Source organism: Megachile rotundata, chromosome 11 (assembly GCF_050947335.1).
Source record: "Megachile rotundata isolate GNS110a chromosome 11, iyMegRotu1, whole genome shotgun sequence".
In the NCBI taxonomy this organism is placed as follows: Eukaryota; Metazoa; Arthropoda; class Insecta; order Hymenoptera; family Megachilidae; genus Megachile; species Megachile rotundata.
In genome coordinates, this window is record NC_134993.1 from 16,356,257 (window position 1) to 16,375,273 (window position 19,017).

The 19,017-nt window shown below is 41.5% G+C and overlaps 1 protein-coding gene across 2 annotated transcripts in view; it reads left to right on the plus strand.

Moving 5' to 3' along the window:
* Positions 1-19,017, plus strand: part of LOC100874982 (pseudouridylate synthase RPUSD2) — a 93,489-nt gene that overhangs the window by 38,812 nt on the left and 35,660 nt on the right. For both annotated transcript variants that reach the window (XM_012295731.2, XM_003707746.3), the window contains one exon: positions 18,180-18,284. In XM_012295731.2, coding sequence (XP_012151121.2) covers positions 18,180-18,284 — 105 coding nt within the window. The remainder of the gene's footprint in view (positions 1-18,179; positions 18,285-19,017) is intronic.

Here is a 19,017-nt window from a genome sequence, read left to right on the forward strand (position 1 = left end):
TTCGTTGATCGTTTTGTACTAACCAGGCGTTTTAGCCTTATTGCTAACTGGATGACTCGTGTCTTAGACGCTCGGGCTTTGACGAATTTATCCGGATAATTGGAACATTTGTTCATAGGAACTTTGTAGAGTATGGTACTTTGAAGTTGCACTCCTAAGACTTTGTGTATGATAATCTCTAGAATATGGAATCAGGTGTTTGGAAGTCTGCTAGGACTTGGAAGTCTGCTATTCCAAAAACTTCAAAATTGCTTACAACGAGGCTACCACTCCGAAGTATTTTGTTAACGATACCAAGCATTAAGTTTTACGAGCAACGATCAAGGTACAGGGGGAGTGCAATGGACGTTATTGGCTAAGGCGATGGTTTCGAATATGATTTTATGACGGTCGTTTGCCGAAGCTCCTCGCTAAAGCAATATCGGTTTACAAGCAGTAACGATGTTACCGGGATAACGCATCAAACCCGCAGAATCACTCAAAGGATCAATTTTACGCGTTCCGTGCTTAAGAAATGCAATTGATGTTCTTATTCCACCTCGGGTATTGACTTAACACTTAGTTCGTGGGGTAACTGGCGAATCAATGTGACTGCGGTAGAGAGACCTTAATGGTTTTCTGGGAAAATCACCAGTGCATTTCATGAATTGTCTTTTAGAACCATTTCACTCTTTTATTACAATGTCAATAATTTTTGCAAACTATGTATACAGTGGTTTTGGAAAGGGTTATAGGTTGTAGAAAAGTGTTGTAGGTTACTAGACAATTTGCCTACCCATCTTCGTTTACAATCTTCCTTATTCTTTTTCCATTTCGCATGGAAATATCGTGACCACAATCTCAATGTTCCCGATCAGTTTATTGTTTCACATTTTGCACGTTACACGGACCTAACCCGCAGCGTTATGCTAACGATGTATAAGCACGTGAATTGTCGTGTACACAGAATGTTTGTTTTCTTTTATCAGATGACGTTTCGGGCTAATTAAACCGGCTATTGTCCAGAAGTTTCTCGAGCCTTTAAACTTCGCGACATTTCGACTGAATTTTAAAGTTGAATCGTTTGAAATTTATTGCTATCAAAAAAGTTTGCAGTGACATGCTAATTGTTTCCTTTTTTCGTGGACTGTTATTCACGAAACGGTTTGTTTTATTAACCTATAAATCAAATCTTGTATGTTTCATATAAATACCTTCTGTCTTTTACAGTGGAGCGTGCGATAAATTAGGTTTTTGCTTATATCGTTCGCTTAGGATAAAGCGCGATCATAAAGTAGAGGTAACGAATAATCAGTAACGGTAGTATTGACACGTCATTGTCTACTTTGGAACATATTCTGTAGAATCGATATATAGGACATAAATAAGTAGAACATAAAAATAGAACAAAGTGAACGAGTATTCAATGAAGACTATTAACACGTCAACGATTTGTGTCAAGTGCTCGCAAGATCTAGTAATTCAGTATATCACTAGAAGTGTCAACATCGATAAAAACGTGACATATAGTTATATTAATGATTATTAAAGGAAAGAAAAAAGGTAGAAGAAATAAATCGTAAAAAGTCGAGGTCCCGTAATTTGTTCCCGAGAATTATCATACTATTATGATTCGTCTCGTTAAAAATGTATCGAGCGTTCAGTTAATTTAACGAATAGATGTGAAGATAGAAGTTATGAACAGTGCGTTGCATAATCGCGAGGATTTACGTTACGCGTTGTAGAAATCGTTTCTGCGATGAATCTTGTGCTACTGTTGCGAAACTAAAACGTTTCTGGAATTTATCAATTGACAGGATGATACAGTATCGGCCTTGTATGGAAAGTACGTTCTATTTGAAGCGGTTACACTGGTCAGATAATTGGGATATCAATTCGAATAAATTGGTCAATCAACGTCAGAAAAAGTTCCGAGAGGCAACACTCAAATATTCGCTGCAATATAATGTAAAACTGAAATGTTGGAGTACTTATTAGTGGCGTATAAGGAAATATAAAAAATGAGGAAACCTTGTAGACATCCTGCTACACATTTTCCGAAGAAATCGCAAAGCCCATCGCTAATTGTCCCCATTGCCTTGACAGAATTTCCACGGTCAGTTTATTTTACAATCCGCGAACTGGATAACGATTAATCCGGTTACGTGTGCAGACTCCGAGTGGAGCGTCGCGACGCGTTATATGACGTCAACCGTGCAGCTGCCAACTAGCTGCTGCAACAAGCTGGTAACGAAGTAGCTTCGATCCGAACTTTGCTGCACTTCCCGTACACTATTACCCCCGGTTCCCTCTGTATCTTCCCCGGCAAAAATACGGAACAGTTTTGCGAAACAACTAAAATTTAATATCCAAATACCAAGCTGCTTACGGTACACTCGGCAGAGAGAATAATTCCACGTAGTTAATTTACTCTTTCTGACGTTCATGTAAATTTACTCATTTTATTATTCCGTTTTTGGACGTCCTCTATCGATTTTTACATTGTAGTTCTCCGTTTATTTATTTTATCGCTTGATCCGTTGGCGAGGTTTTATTTCCTACGCAGTTGTAGTGCATTTGTTCAATTCGAGGATTTGATCCTTTCAATGACGGAGTGATATATCGCTTTTCAGATTACGGGAGAAATGGTTTATTATTAAATTGTGACAAGTTAATATGTATGTAATGACTTATAATGTAAAGCTATTTGTTGGCTACTGGCTTTGCCCCACGCGGTATAATTATGTTCACGCGTTGATACGATCACGTGTTGTGTCATTACGCGTTGACATGCCCATGCGTTGTGTCACTACGCGTTGACGTGACCACGTGTGTCAGTGCGCGTTGATATGTCCACGCATTGTACTCCTATGTATCGATATCGCGTACTACACTCGATGTACAGGCATCCATTACATGGCCACGTTATCCATGTACCAGTAACAAAGGAACAAACGATTACCAGCAGAATAAATTCCTGAAAGAGCATTCATTATGCGCATAAAGTTTAAAAGCGCCCGGTCAATGATACATGAAAACAAGCGAATTCCTCGCAGCTAATCGGTTCCTAAATAAACCGTAGCATCAAAGCATTTCAACGAGCCGAATCGATAACACCCAACAAGTGCCTATCAAATTCATAGTTGTAAAGGGTATTGTTGTATTCGAAGCCCAAAAACTTTGACCGAGGCAAATATTTTCATCGAAACAGAGCTTGAGGCAGCGTTTCAAACGTAGCCACAGGTGGTTTCAAAAGAGGTAGACGGGAAAAGGCTGACAGAGAGATTAACGTCAATTTGATCGATACGAAATAATTGCGATCGGACAGGGGACAAACTAGCATCGCGACGCCGATGACCGAACCGTTAAACCGCGCTCTCATCGAAATTCCTGTTGGTGGTCGTTGATCGGTTGTCGCCAGTAACTGTTGAACGCAAATGTACTGTGAGATAATTGCTACTGCGGAACCCATTGTTCGCCACGGTTATTTACATCCAAGATTATCTATGAAAATCTACGGTTTTACGAACGATATATTTTTCTGCAGTGTGTAAGGGGCAGAGATTCTACGCAGCACTTGTTAAAATTTATTCTAGCGAGGAAAAGCTGCGATTTATGAGGGATCAAAGGAGCACGTCGAAAGAGCCATTTATACGGATCGAAATCTTTATTAAATGTCCGAGATAGTATTTGTGTCGCACAAACGCATTTCATGAATATAAAAGAACGCAGCATCGAGAAGCCGCAATCCCCTGACGTGTCGTAAGAGGGGAAGATTGATGGCTACGTCTGGGGTAACTGGTCTTATTGGAAACGAACGGATACACCATGCTTTCTCAGCAACTGGGATTCCTTGTCTATCAAGGATATAGGCTGGCATTTATTGGCTGGGACAGAGCCGATAAAACGGCTCTCGGGAAAATTCGTGTAGCATCTGTAAACTCGGTATTCCAAATTAGCTTCCCTCCTTCGATCGATGAAATCGAAAGTGACAGAATTCTCGATACGGTTCGCAATTTTTACCGGCAATTTCGCTCGCACCTGGATTATTTACTGTTTTAATAAACTGTTGGGTTATTGTATTGCCTCGTTTTTGCACGTGGCTCGAATTTTTGGGTCGAATGCTGGAAGTAGTATATTGAGACTGTTCGATAGTAAAGTATCAAATAGTGCACTGGTATATTTTTTAGCCTGGAATCGACAGCATGAATTGAATCTCCATAATTCACCGTGAAGCGTTAGATCAACTTTCATTGCTCTATGAAGTTGTAACCATCAGACATTTATTGTGCAACGCAATTATTGTAGTTTACTCATGTACGGTGACGCAAGCGTATAAAATAGCCTGAAGACTAATGCTCGCGGCAAAACTAAAAAATTTCATCATTGGAGCTGTCGAGAGTAGTGGTTAATCGATGTTAGTCCCAGGTATAAAGCGATGCCTAAACTGATGTCTTGCGTCATCCCATTTATCCTTTCCTCGTGTATCTGCCTGTACATATATCTTTTTTTGTTTTGTTAATGGTCCTCCGTCTGTTCCATTCGATAAAATTTGTTTTCGACGTCGTACGTTCGTTTTTATTTTCCGACGGTCGTTCTCGTGTCCAATGGGCAAAATTATGACGAGTTCATCGATTACGCGACGAAAAATACGAGCCGAAAGAAACACAGTTTGCAGTTTCAAATTTGTTACGAAGTTGGAAATTGCTTTTCAAGGATGCTTCGATTTTTACTGATTATCAGCAATAAATGTTAGCTGCAGCATCAAAATCACGTATAAAAATTATTAATTTCTATGTCAAAGTTTCGACTTTTAAAGAGGGATGTTTCGAAGATCGTTGTGATGCAATTTCTCTTGGCAGTTAAATGAAAGATCCACCAAGGACAATATTAGCCCGAAGCTGTTCAACTTTCCCTCAGACGATCAGAAAAGGAGATACAAGAAAGCTGTTCAGGAACGTCGTAATATCGCGGGACCAGCTAAACGGCGGAACGCTTGTACGGGAAGAAAATGGTGAGGAAAGGTAAAAAGGTCGTCGAATGTCTTTGAGAAGGCGAGGCCAGACGGCTGGTCGGGAGACAGTGACCCTGTGATCCTGCGGGAAGGGACAAGGGGTTATCCTGGCAGGATCGATCCTGTGGCAAGAACAAGGGTGCTTCGACCCTAAGTCACGTCGACGCGACCAAAACTGCGTAACTCGATTGAATAACTTTGCTATTTTTATCTGGACCATTTAGCACCAGATTTAGTATTCTTCTTTAATCTTCTGTTTGCTGATACTGTCGCAATTTGTTCCTTAACCTTATTTTTATTAAATATTTATAAAATAGAAAGAGATCTTTTAATAATAAATGTCAAGACTGTTCTTCAATTGTTAAAAAATATTTGTACAAAGTATTTTTAATATATTTTTAAGTATTATATTTTCCTCATAACTGAATGTATTTTTAACGCAGTGATCGATAGGGGTTAACCCCCGTGCAGCTCGCAATTCGTATTTTTGATCCGTCGACAGAAAAGGTGGTGCCCTCATCGACGCGAGGGCTGATTTTCGAGCAGCAGACGCTCGTAAAACCCGCGTCTCTACGAGACGAGCGAAATAAGGGAAACAAAAACGAAGTAGGCAAGAGGGAAAAGGCACGATTTATTAGTCTGCGACCACCCCTGGTGCGCGAGGGTGTCGTATTTCAGTTTTCGCAGGAGCGAAGGGTGAAGCTAGTTCGATCGAAATTTGTCTCTCGACGCTTTTGAGTACGCAGGCTCCATGTGTATTCGCTTATTTAATTATTTGAAAATCTGGTTCCTGGTATGAGTAAAATAAAACCAAATATTTGTATATCTAAAAATATGTGTCGTTGATTATATTTGGGGTGTTGGATACATTTCTATATTTTCGCGTACTCGAATACTTGTATTTATTCGAATACGAGGTATTCGCTTGTATGTTAGGTTAGTTTGGGTGTTCGATTATGCTCGAGTACGTAGATAGTCAAGTACTGTTCGTACCTAGGGAATGAATAACTGATTGAACTAAAAGATGATCGAACAATACGAAACGGTTCTCCAAAGGGTAGTATAAAGGAAAAGAAAAGGAAGAGGGCAGAGAAGTTGGCGGTCACGTCTATTCCTTTACGGTTCGATAGCCACCCCTCGAAATTCCCAAGCGTGCCTCGATACGAAACGCGGGGTTGGCCTTCGAGGCAGCTAGACGCTCGTAAAACCAGCTCGAAAGCAACGATCTCGTCGTCGAGCCCTCTCTTTCTCTTATTTCCACCCTCTCGCAGCCTCTTTCTTTCTCTCTCGCTTCATTTCAGTTTCAGCCACGAGCGACACCCGACTCTCGTGAACGTCCGGTGGCCGCAGACACCGCTGCGAGCAACAGGCCCCCCTTATCGACCGTGTTTTCTGCGTGTTCCACCCCCGTTACCCTGCCAACAACCCCTCAGCTGTTCGATGCCGCCTTTATAACGCTGCAGGAATATCGCGGAGGTCGACTCCGATGGAACACTTTTATTTCGCTTTGGACAGCCTCGAATGCCCCGCGGCGATTGCAACTTTCTTTCGGGGGTGAGGGTGAAAGTGTTATGGCGCGGTACTTAAACACTGTGCGAGCCGAGCCTCTGAATTATCAAATTTCCATATTGTCAAAACTTGAAAATTCTCGAAATCCCAAAATAAATTGGATTTCCAAAATACCTACCCTTTAATCAATATCCCTCAAGCTTAACCGACCCAGGAAACTTATTTTCCTTTTCCATCCGCTGATCAGGCCTCAGATTACATTTTCTTGGACAGAGTGGGCCATTTTTTCCGTCTTAGCCAGAATTTAGAAGTCGTTCGCTTAATACCACGCTCGACCTTTTCTCTCCCGCGCCATTTATTTCGTTCAACCCCCGCGTCTCGTTTCTTCGAGTTCTGCTCGGTCGTTTTATCTTCGGGGTTATAAAGCGGAACGGAGGGAAACATCGGAGCGCGGAGAAGATTCGAACAACAACAACAAGGGGTTGAAAGCGTCCGTGGCGAACGAATTTATTGAATTGAAACCCCTTAATCGGCCTCTGTTTCTGTCGGTGTTTTCCGTAACGGTGGTAGTGGTCGTTGTCGTTGAGGGAATGCTTCTAGTTATGCATCTCGCGTTTCTATCGTCGCGTGTTAACTGGAGAGACGTTGATTAACGAGTAGCACGCCGGCTGCTCTTTCGAGATGCCTTTCTCTCGCGCTGTTCTGGTATTAGATTTCCGTCAGGACGTCGTTTTAATTTGTCTGGATAACCTGTTCGTTCGTGGAAACACTAAGTGTTGCATTCGTTTAGGGGTTACCGCGTTTATCGGACATCTAGGGACACTTCCTCCGAGACGGATAAGACGGATGGTCGACAAGGGATACCGTGGAATCACATTTGTAGCGAACAGCAAATTTTCGGTATGGTATTAACGTGTGCGCACTGTTTAATTATCTGCTCTTCATATACGATCGACTATAAAGTAAACATAATTTGATTAATTAATTCCCTTCGGTAAGAATGGACCGATATGTGATTTGCCCGAGTAAATTGGAAAAGATAAAATTGATGAAATTATATGAAGGGTATAGTTTCTTCGGAACCCACGAGATAATTGTGGCCGCGTAACAGGAAGCCTTGGGAAATTCGAGAGGCGAAAACGTACTTAATCCTAACGCTAATTAATACATCCAATCAACCTCTAATTACCGTCACGACGAAGAACATAATCTCGTTGATTACAGGTAAGGAAATAGCGGCCCTAGTTACACCGATATTACGTTCAACGTGAAAGAGAATGTTTCTACCCGAAGGTAATACCTATTTTCGTGGTGAAAAATTAAAAATATTCCGGCAATTTTTTACATAGAAATTAAAATAAATGAATCCGACGTAAAGAAGAATACAAAAAACGAATTAAACTCGTTGTTTCGTACTTCAAAGGACTCGTGTAAATAAATATTTAAATTTCAGAAAAATGGAAATGCGTTTAACACGATGGAATGAAAGAAAAATGGACGTACGGTTCATTAATTTACGAGAAAAATTAAGAAGCCAAATTATAGGATGGCTTCTGTAATAGCGTCTATGTTTCAACCATTAATTTTCTTCGCGATATACCTGTTTAAACTTACCGGTCGGGTGTTCATTAACGCTTTCCAACAGCAGCAACATCTGTCTCGCTCGGGCCACCGCTAACAAGGGAACTTTGCCAATGTGAAAATTCCGATTTTCGCGAAAATTCTTCCCCTCCGGCAACCTACAACGACGCATTTACATAATGGTGAAATGAGCTTATAAATGTAAGCCACTTTTCCGGGGTTACTTTTATTTCTCGGCGTTGTTAAAAAATCAAATCCGATTATTAATTTCATCGCGAATTTCGCGCAAATACATTCATCTGATCTCTCCCGAAAATCAAATTAATTAAGCCGTGCGGTATAATTGCGCGAAAATGTTGCGGGACGATCGAACGAAAATATTGAATGGATGGAAGAGTATTTGGATCGAAAGAATACCGCTGGACACATTGAAAGAATAATGAAACTTTGCACCGAAATAGTCGAGATTAAACGAAAACATTCGATGTAGCGAATATTCTACCAGATCAGAAGAAATTCCGCGGTAGACCATCGTTACAGGAGAAAAACAATAATGTTTGCTGTGAAATCGTCGGAATGTAATGGAAACATTCGATATAGAATTTCACTAGAAATACCCGTACAAAGAAAGACTATAACTTCTTCGAACAGTACATTAATATTCTGGTCAGTAAAAATAAGGACAGCTGTGAAAATTTTGATAGAGAACGAAAATATCAGAAACAGGTTTAAATTCTGGAATCTTGTGAATGGAATTTTGCAGATTCGAGTTTTCAAGCTTTTTTAACTGTTGAGTAAAAAATGGAGCTCCGTTCTTTGCCCAGAATAAATGGACAGACGTACGTCAGAGGCCAAGCAAAGCGTTCGAGTAACATTATTAGATTATTATTAGTTGCCTGCGTAAGCGCATTTTATTTTCTTCCGTCCGGCAGACAGCGTGTTAATTGCTTCGTCCCTGCGAAATTAAATGTTCCTGGCAGTTTTTCATTTTCCCCCGTTGTCGTTGTTGCAAAACGTGCAAGTTGCTTCCATTTACACACGGAAAACTGATGGAGAAAATTAATTGCACACTGACCTGTTCACGAAGACTTTAAATTATTACGACTGCGAGAAATTGAAATTTTCTTTGCGCACAAAAAGTCACTATTTTCTTATTCCCCTTTTCGCGTTACGGTTTTACACTTTTCCGCTACTTTGTAATATTTCCATTTATCAAATGGAGTCACCACTGCAATTGTAATTTTAATATAATATTCGAGGGAAGAAAAATAAAGGGTGGCTTTAAATAACTTGATAATTTTTTATCAGAGTCATAGAAAATTTGTGACGCTTTTTAAAAACTTGGATGAAAAATTTGTGAATTTAACGCGAGAAAATCTATCGAATACCAGAACACGTCGTTTAAAAGCTTCCTAACGAGATTCGCGGAGACGTTCACCAAGCAAACAAATATTTCACGCGTCTGCGGAAACGCGAAAACAACTTTTATACTTGCCATCGATCTCCGAAAGCGAGCGTGTCTTACTATCGATCTTTGAATACGTCTCAATTAGAGCAAGTTAGCAAACTATGACTCCTCCATTAAAAATGCTTCGCTTTAACATCAAATTTTGTCGTCTAAAAAGGCCAACATCTGTTCCAATTTTTCTTCGACCTCCATATTTTGATCCCGTCCGTTCCAACATTTCTATATATTTTTCTAAACGTAATTATCAACGCGATGCTGTCTTTGTACGTTGGCCAAGCTCCTCCTCACGAGAACGAGGAAATTAATTAAAGCACACGGTGGTTCCCTTCGTGGAAGAAAGGTGGAAAGAAAGGTTGAATTCTAGCTGAGACAGCGAACGAAAAAGAGAAGAGCGCTGGAATAATCGTGCTGGAAGCTCGCTGGAAAATGCCATCTCTCTTACTTTCTCTCTTTCTCTTTCTCCTGGGAAAGTCGCGCTTGCAACGTGACCACCTTTAGTATGCTCTTCCGAATCAATCGCTTTTCCCTTTCTGCAACCCCGTTTCAACAGATCTCGGTGTTTGAAGAGATTGCAAAATTTACGGGAATTTTTGAATTCAAAATTTTCAGATATGAAATTTGATCGCATGTGACCCGCATTAATGGCAATATAACGAGATACCGTAGAGCATTGTTAACACCGTTCGGAAAGGTTAAATCAATCGGAGTGTGTCTAACCGAGCGTTTCTCCGGATAAACTTCCCCTCGAGATTCAAGATCGGATCGATCTCGATAATCGTTTCGGAGCAACTAAGATGTGTGCACCGTCGATGGTAAAAGCACACCGTGAAGGAAGTTTTATGCCTCGAATCCTGGTTCGCCCGCTGGTAACGAGCATTCGAAAGAGCCTGATATTTTTCCACGAGTACCCACTCGTGACTTTTTACCCCTCCAACCCTAGCTAACTCGCAAAAGGAACGTCGATATCCTTTTCTTGAGCGCTTTTCCTTCCATCCACGTATTTCCCTTTTCCTTTTTCTTTTGCCTTTGGTCGCCATCTGTTTCCGCGCTGCTCGTGGCTGGATGATGTTAAATGCACCCGGAGAGGTTCGTCGGTGAATTAAAGGCGAGCTTATAATTAACTCCCTGGAAGCCTCGACGTTTCCCCGTGTAAACTGCTGTCTCGACGATCCGACAGAGAGAGAGACAGACTTTTTGATTTCGTTCGTCGGCGCCGAAACACCACCGGGAATTCCTGTTGCTAATTTATCCCCGTTGAAACGATTCAGACGGTCCACGGTTCGTTGAAGAGCATTCTGGATTGAATAGCTCGGCTTACTTCATTCGTAATGGAATTTTTTTTACGCGTATGCGTGCGTTTTCCTGGAAACTTTTCCCACTAGCACGAATGTGCTTCTGTCAGCTCTATCGTTTCGATTTGCCTATCGCTATCAAGATTGCTTCTCTCTGGACAAGTTTCTTTCGGATCAAAATATTTATGAATATACTTTTATCTGTGAGAGAATTTAATTAAAGCAAATATAGACGTGACTACACTGTGATGATTAGCACCCTAACGTTTACCGGTCTGTCTGGTTTCCACCCCCTGATACATGGTCAGAGTAGAGAATGGACAAAGGGTACTCTGATCAAAAGGATGTCGCGTGCCGTTTGTTCTTTTCGTTCTTACCGGCTTATTTCCTGGGTTCGTGTTTCAGTTAACCTTGTTGCACCCGGCTGACCAATGCCCGCCGCCACGACGAAGGTTTCCCCAAACAGGATTGTCCATGTTTCGTGTGCGTGTCGTGTTCGTTTGAAGCAATTACGGTGTATTTGGTGTTCTAATTGGATCTACGGAGATTCCGTATCCCGGTAAACAATTTAAAGCCCAGACAAACGAAATTTCTTAACGAAAAGCTGATTGTGCCGCAGAGATCAACTGCAATTCGGGTCATTTGCACATGGAATCAAGGACATTTTCTCATAAAAAAAAGTATCATATTTAACTTGCGTTAATTCATCTTGTCGGTGACAACGGTCTCACGCAGTCTTAAAATTACATCCAAGTTCGCAGAAGCGTTAATAATTTTATACATTAATCAGAAGGAGGGAAAGAAAGATGGCGATTCAACGTTTTATTTTCCACTGCTGTATTCATCGTGGTCCTATGGAAGCCGTGACAATGAACACGCGGCAAGAATGCAAAGAAAGGCGAGAAAACAACGTAGAAAGAGTAGTAGTCTCCGGTGAAAAAAGAAAAGGAAAAAAAATGGGAGGAAAGAAGACGTTTCCGCGAAACGGAGTAATAGCTGCGCATGTATGACGTCAAGGAACAACACAAACCAGAACCCACGTTCCCATTAGAGTGGCATTGCTGCACTTAGCGTGTGCCACGCTTGAAACAACTCCTCCTTCACATCACCACCGACTCCCTTTCGCTCGTGTTCTCTCTTTTGCCGACCGAACTTGTCGCGGCTGAAACGTTCGCGAGTCTCCCAAGACGAGCCACGGAAGTCCCTTTGATTATTCTCGTGTAATTTACCGTGCAAACGATGTTCTGAAATATTACCGTGCTTGCAGACGCAAATTCCGTCGGGGAAGGACGACGACGAGACCGCTCCTCCGCGTCGAATTACTCGCTCGACGCTCCGCGTACACCGTTGCGTCGGGTTCAACAGCGTCGTCGTCGTCATCGTCGTCGTAGACCCTTTTCTATTTTCCCTTCTTCCCTCTTTCGCATTTCCGCCCGCCGCGTTTTTTCACCTTTCTAGCCACATTTAGGCACCCACGCTTCCTCTCACCCCTTCTATATTTACGGGATTTTATAATTGGTCCCTGCTTTCCTACTCCGTTACGTTTTTTTGCCCAATTTCTTTCCTACCTTTTGTTCCCCACAGACGATATTTTTTCACGGTTCGCACGGTTTTATCGGGTTTATTGTTGCTGCCAGGCGTATCTTTTAATTCTCGCTAAGGGATTTTCACTTGGGTCGCTGGGTTTTAGGGCTGAAATGTTGATTAGGGATTAAACTTTCTAGCTTAACGTGTTATCAAGTTTCTGTACTGCTACATTTGTAAATTAACAAACTTTTGGTTTTATAAGTTTCCCTACTTTCTAACTTACCGAATCTCTGCATCTCTTAAGTTAACTATTTCAGCATTTTAATGATTGCCAATTTATAAATTTATTTCAACTTATTAAAGGCTTACGAACTTGGGAAATCGACTAATTAAAAAATCTGTAATGTTTGAAATTTTTATATTACTTTCGTACAAGTCAATATAACCTCTGTACTGCTTGTCTGACCATATACTATACCTATACCACTTACGCGGTCCCCTTACGTGACCATACTACTTCACACTGCTGACATTCAAACAACTCGATATTACTTGACGAGTGTCGAAATTATAAGTACTAAATATCAATACTTTTACTTGTCGAAGTATTTGTCCAAGCAAACATTCCCGATCAAGTATCAAACAAATATCAGACGTCTGAGTTACAGTTCCACTTATAAAATTTGTAAGCTATCAGTAGCTCCGTTCTGCTCGTTTCATAAATCTTATTCCACTTGTCTGCCCTGTCCAAATTTTTCTTCGTACCTCCATCCCTGATAAAATTCCCCCCGTTATCGAATATGTTTTGCAATGGAGATTCGTGGAATGGAGATGTTCTGAAATTCCAAACTCGAAGGATCTATCCGCGTGTCTTTATTCTTTTTGTTGGTGCGTCCGATGCGACGCTGCGTCGGCTGGAACACGGTTTTAATTTCGAGGTCGTAATTCGTGGTGGTCGGCTTGACCGTTTCCGGCTGGAAATTTCGCAATTTCGATTGGAACACAGGGCGCCGTTTTTCGTCGCGAAGCCTTCGAAACGCGCCGCGCGAACCAATTACAACGGCTATTGATTTTTATTCGGCCGCGTCGAGCAGACGTTATCTGGGTCGACGAAACGAAGGAATATTCGGACGTTCGCGGGAAAACATCCAACCTCGTTGACACGACGCCGATGTTCATGGTAGTGGTTGCTGTTGTTGTTGTTGTTGTTAAACGTTAATTCAGGCGAAACGATTTTAGTCGCGGGCTGATAAAACCGGCACGACAAACTTTCGACGCGTGTCCTTTTTACGAGCCGGCTCGCGCTGCACTGTTCGCAAATGGACTGGAAAATGAAGAGTATAAATATCCAGTTAGTTCCACTTGCCGATGAATATTGATACCACTTTCCTGCCTTTTTTTATCCCTCTATGGTTTATTCTTTTTAGAGTCGCTATTGCGTTACTCCGATACATTTTTTACTTCGCTTAGAATTCTTGGAAAATTGTCTGATCATCGAATTTTGATATATGTAATCGAACGAGTAATCGAATAACTGGACGCTGAAAGAGCGCGCACAATTCGCTTAGCGTATGAAAACGTAGAGATAGGTGAATTCGAAATAGCTGAAAAGAAAATGGTCTTTTATTCTCCGATATCAGTTCTTTCTTCCGCTGAAAACAGAAACGGCCGATCGTTGTTTACGCGAAAACAAAAAATAATCAATCACGATTGTGAAAACCCATCGATCGGATCCGATCGTCCGAAAGGACCCATTCATAGAGGCCGGCGTGTTGTCTATTGTTCGCGGGGCTTAAAGCCTCGCAGAATACAAATCGATCGTTAACGCGATCGAAATCCTGTTTCCACGCTGTTGAATCTCGACTAATCGCTCGCCTCGATACGAGCCGCCCAGCCTGTGACATGTCGACAACACGTTCTGCGTTTAGCATGCGAAATTGACAAAGGAACCGCTGACTTCGCGAAAAGATTCAAAAAACTAGATTATCCTGCTTTCTTTTTCTCCTCGAAATCGTCAGGATTCTTTACGGTCGACGTTCACCTCGCTGGATGGTGAAGGGTGAAGATAGCCACGGAATAATTTAACAAGATGCATAAACTTCTCGCCCATTAGTGTTCCACTTTTGTGCTGTTAGGACGAAGAATATTTAATGAATTTCCCGGGCTTGTTACGCGCCTCTTCCTTATGGACTATCCCATGGATACTTTTCCTCCAATAATTATTTAAATTATTGCTCTCTCGGATCTTTACAAAACTCTAACTTCTGTTTCATTTAATAAAACTCCGTTGAATACTTAACACTACAATGATCGCTCCACAAGTTTCTTATTATAAAATACATATTTTGTTAAAGTACATTCCTTGAAATCAGCATTGATTTTCATCAAGATAAAGAATAAACGTGTGTACCAATTTATGTTTTGTCGTTTGTTTATTTATTTTTTAACTTCATTTTCAATTTCAAATTAGGTACACATTATATGTCGGTAGGTTTAGCGTTAATTAGATGAACTGTGCGATGTTTAGATATTTAGGTACCTGGGTACTTAAATATTAGATCGTTGCTAAAATACTTGCCTCGATAGTACTATATGTCGAAGTATTCGAGTGGTTAAAACGTATAGATATCCGCAACAATAAAACAGACAAACAAATGTGATTCAAAGTTTCCGTAAAACGATTCTCGTATGCTTCGATTGTTCGCGCATGAAATGTGGGTGTTTCCGTCGTCTCGATTCTCTTCCCCAAATAATCGTCCGTAGAAACGTATTATTTCTCGACGATAATTCCCAAGAACCCTCGAGCGTGTTCGCGAAAGTGTATATCTAGGTGAAGTCGAAGGAAAACCAGGCCGGAAGTCGATGTTTTTTCAGCGGTATTTCCGTCACATTTTTTCAGTTCCAGAATTTTTTGCCGTCCGATTTCGCGAGCTAATATTTGCTCGTCAATGATTAACAGGCTATTACCACGGTAACAACCGAAATTGTTGCTTTTTTCCTACGAGCCTTCAGATTAACGATGTGTCGGCGGATGACACGCGTGTACGGCTACATGATAAATTGTTGTCGAACAAGGAGCAATAATCGGCCAGCTAGCCATCCGCAATGGCAATTTACCTACGCTATTAATTATCACGACTCGACCAGTAACGTCGATAAATATTGTTTCACTGTCGCCGAACGTTTCTTTTTTCGCGTGTTTGTTACCTAGCCATTTGAAAATTGACCGAGTGCTCGCGTGAGATCGATCTACTAAAAGCATGACTGTGCTCTCGACAATTGTTCTGTTTTTACGTCGGCAACATTTTCTGTTACTGCACCTATCGAGTCCTAAGTATTTGTATATTTCGGTGTTCGTACATAGCTACTCGAGTACTTGACATTTGAACATTGTATCCTTGAACACTCGTGGAGGAGATCGGATGTCTTCCTGAAACAACAGCACTGATCGTGGAACACATAGTCATACATATAAAATGTAGAAGAGTAGCAGGGGGGTTTGGGGCTGGTTTCCAAGCAACAGATATCATTAGACGAGCGGAAGGTGAGCGGCGAAGGTGGCGGGCCAGGTGCATGCGAATAAAGGATTCACGTTTCTTCGTCGACCTTCCCGGCCCATTGTCAGGCGTTATGGTGGCAGGATAACGCCAGGGCGGAAGGCGAGGGGCACCGCATTGCAGGCAAGGGCGTTGTCAGGGGCGACCCTAGCGACCGTAAGGCCTGATTCCCACCGAATCAACCCTCCGCGATTCGACCGCCAAAATAATAGCTATACTCTACGAATATCGATCCTCGATTTCGACTGCCACCTCTGAACTTATCACAAATTATACCAGCACATTTTTTCAATTTTTATCATAGCACACTTCGAAGACTAACATATGTGAGTCATGTGTGTACGATTTAAATCTCCGATAAAATGTGGAGATCCACGACTCGCAGTATGTTCAAGGTCCTACGACCTTGATAGGATCTCGAAGCGTTCTTGAATATTAAAATTAATTTTTCAAACTAAACACAGTCTGTATCGATGGGATATCGATTTGAGGCACGAAGAATCGATCGGTTCAGAGGACTAATTTATGACACGGACCGCTTTGGCAAAGTTTCACGGTTCGCGAATGGCGGTAATTAGGTGTCGAAGTTTTAATGGTGCGTTAAGACTGCTTTCGGACAAGAACCCACCCCTTCCCACACTCTTTATCCTCCAAGATTAATGGATCGAAGATTTTACGATCAAAACCCGGCACAGAAAGATTAAGCGCAGAGAAATTAACTCGGTTATTAAACTGTGGAAAAGCGCGATTTCATTAGCCGAACCAATCTGTTGTCCAACGAAAATTCTTTCGGAATTGTAGTCAAGAGCATTTTTGTTCGGTCACGTAGGAATATTAATCTTTGGTTCGCAAATTTTTTCATAATTTTCTAGGAAATTTATGCATCGTCGAATTTCACGAGTTTGCGAACCACTTTATTTAAAGTATTAGAAGGATCGAATTTCTTCCGATATTTGGTCCGATCAACTATCGTAAAGTGAAATCATTTGATCTTCAACACGTTCGAACCCGTATGAAACATGTAATATTACCCACAGATTTGTTAAACGTATTATAACTGTCGTTAAGTCATCTCTGATAATCAGAATAAATCTAACTCGATAAGCTTCAACTTTCATTATCATCAAATTTTCATCTTCCAATTTGATCCGCAACGATCGGAGATTCTTGTTACGGAGATAATTCGAGTACAAATTGTATCTCGGAGATAAATGGCAGTTTTAAAGCAGCACAGTCGTGACAAGAATATCGGCAATTACCTTAAAGCGTGTTCGTTAAGCAGCTAAACGTTTGCATTTGCAATGCAGAATAAATTGAAGATTATTAATACTGTCAGCCACATATTTGACAGTGATATCAGAGATATTTCAGGACCACGTTGCAGCAGTCCATAATTCAAACAAGTTGCTCGTATCGCATTTGTTTACGAATCGTGATAGGATGACGACATTCCGGTTGTTTACATCCAATCAACTTAATTTCCGGTTACGCGAATCGTCGGAGATTTTACCGTGTTATTATCGAGTCGGGTCAGTGCATCGATGACTCCGTTAGCTCTGCTTTCCCTTGCCCGGTCGAACCGACTGTGCAATTATCCTAACCGATCCGTTTTCTACTTTGCAATTATTCGTTTCGTACGCTGCTTTCTGCGCGGCAACTGACACACTTTTATCGTTATGCATTTGGGTATCTAGGCTCTTTTAATTTTAATACTCAACCGTGCGAGTTCGCTAGGATTACTCGTTCATTTTTCTTGTCAAGAATTACATTTGATCTGGCAAGGAAGAGTAATTGTCCGAAGAAGGTAGTTATTGGAGACAGTCGACTTAATATCCTTTGAACCGAATCAAGTGGAGAATAGGAGGCAAGACATCATCGGTCATTGCGCATCGTTAACGCAGCCACCACTGAAGCTTCCGGGCGCATCGATTTATGCTAATCGCTTTAACTCGCCCCTACTTTACGCACGTTCCCGCCCATGCTAATTTCTCGTTAACAGCGCGGCCAAATAGAGAGACGGGGCCTGATTTAGCGTACGGTAATTCGAGCGTAGCCTAATGGTCGAAAACGTGGCCGATGAGAGTTGCTCGTCCATGCGTGTGCCACGTTAACCCAATCGAATCCTCTGATCCTTCTATGTACCTTGTCCACTGTGTCCATCCATCTACTTAAACGGAAAAACCGTCTGCTTTGTCCGAACTCGAATTTCTTCCATTATTTTTTTAATATTAATATTCTTGATTTTGTTTCAGGTTGATATGAAGCCTCTACGGGAGGCGGCGATCGCTGTTCCGACGACGAAGATCTCGGAGAAGCGGAAAGCCGATGAAGCCGACGCGAGTATGGACTTGAAGAAGGTGAGTTTAAAAAACAATGTTCAGTTCAACTTTTCAAATCATCGAGAACATGACTAAAGACATGACTAAAGATTCACAACTGATTTTGACTGATAACTAAAAATTGCATAATACAAACTTGTCGGTACAAATCATTTTCCAAAAAGATGCAAAGGGGTAAAAAGAATGGTCGAGTGTACGAGATGTATGTATCTGGAAGGCAAGCATTATGCCAGAAGCAGAGGATCCTTAGCCAGCGAATTTCGGCGGAACAGGTCCGAGAGTGTGGGTCATATTTCACTCGGTAGCCAAGTATCTCGCTGGTACTCGTCGATATTCGACGCACAGAGCATCCTGCTATCGTCATGGGCCACGTCCTCATTAATCCACGACGGGCCAGTCATCATTAACGAAATAAACGCCCGTGAACCGCCCTACCTTTTGAAATTTGACGATGTTCGTTCCGTTGACGCGTACCATTCTGACGAAGCCATTTTCGGACTCGTCGTAAATCTTCTTTCCCTCTATTCTCGTTCCTCTCTTATATCCACCGTTATTTTCGATAACGCTTGTTCGAAGTTTTATTTTTATCATATAAATTTTAATGATATTTAAATATCTGCTCTGGGCTCTCGAGCAATCGAATACTCGACTGATCGAGTGCATGCATTACTCGGATTTTTAAATATCCGTGTTAAACGCTGTTCTTGAAATTCTTGGCCGTTTAAATACTCTTTGATGCAACTACTTGTGG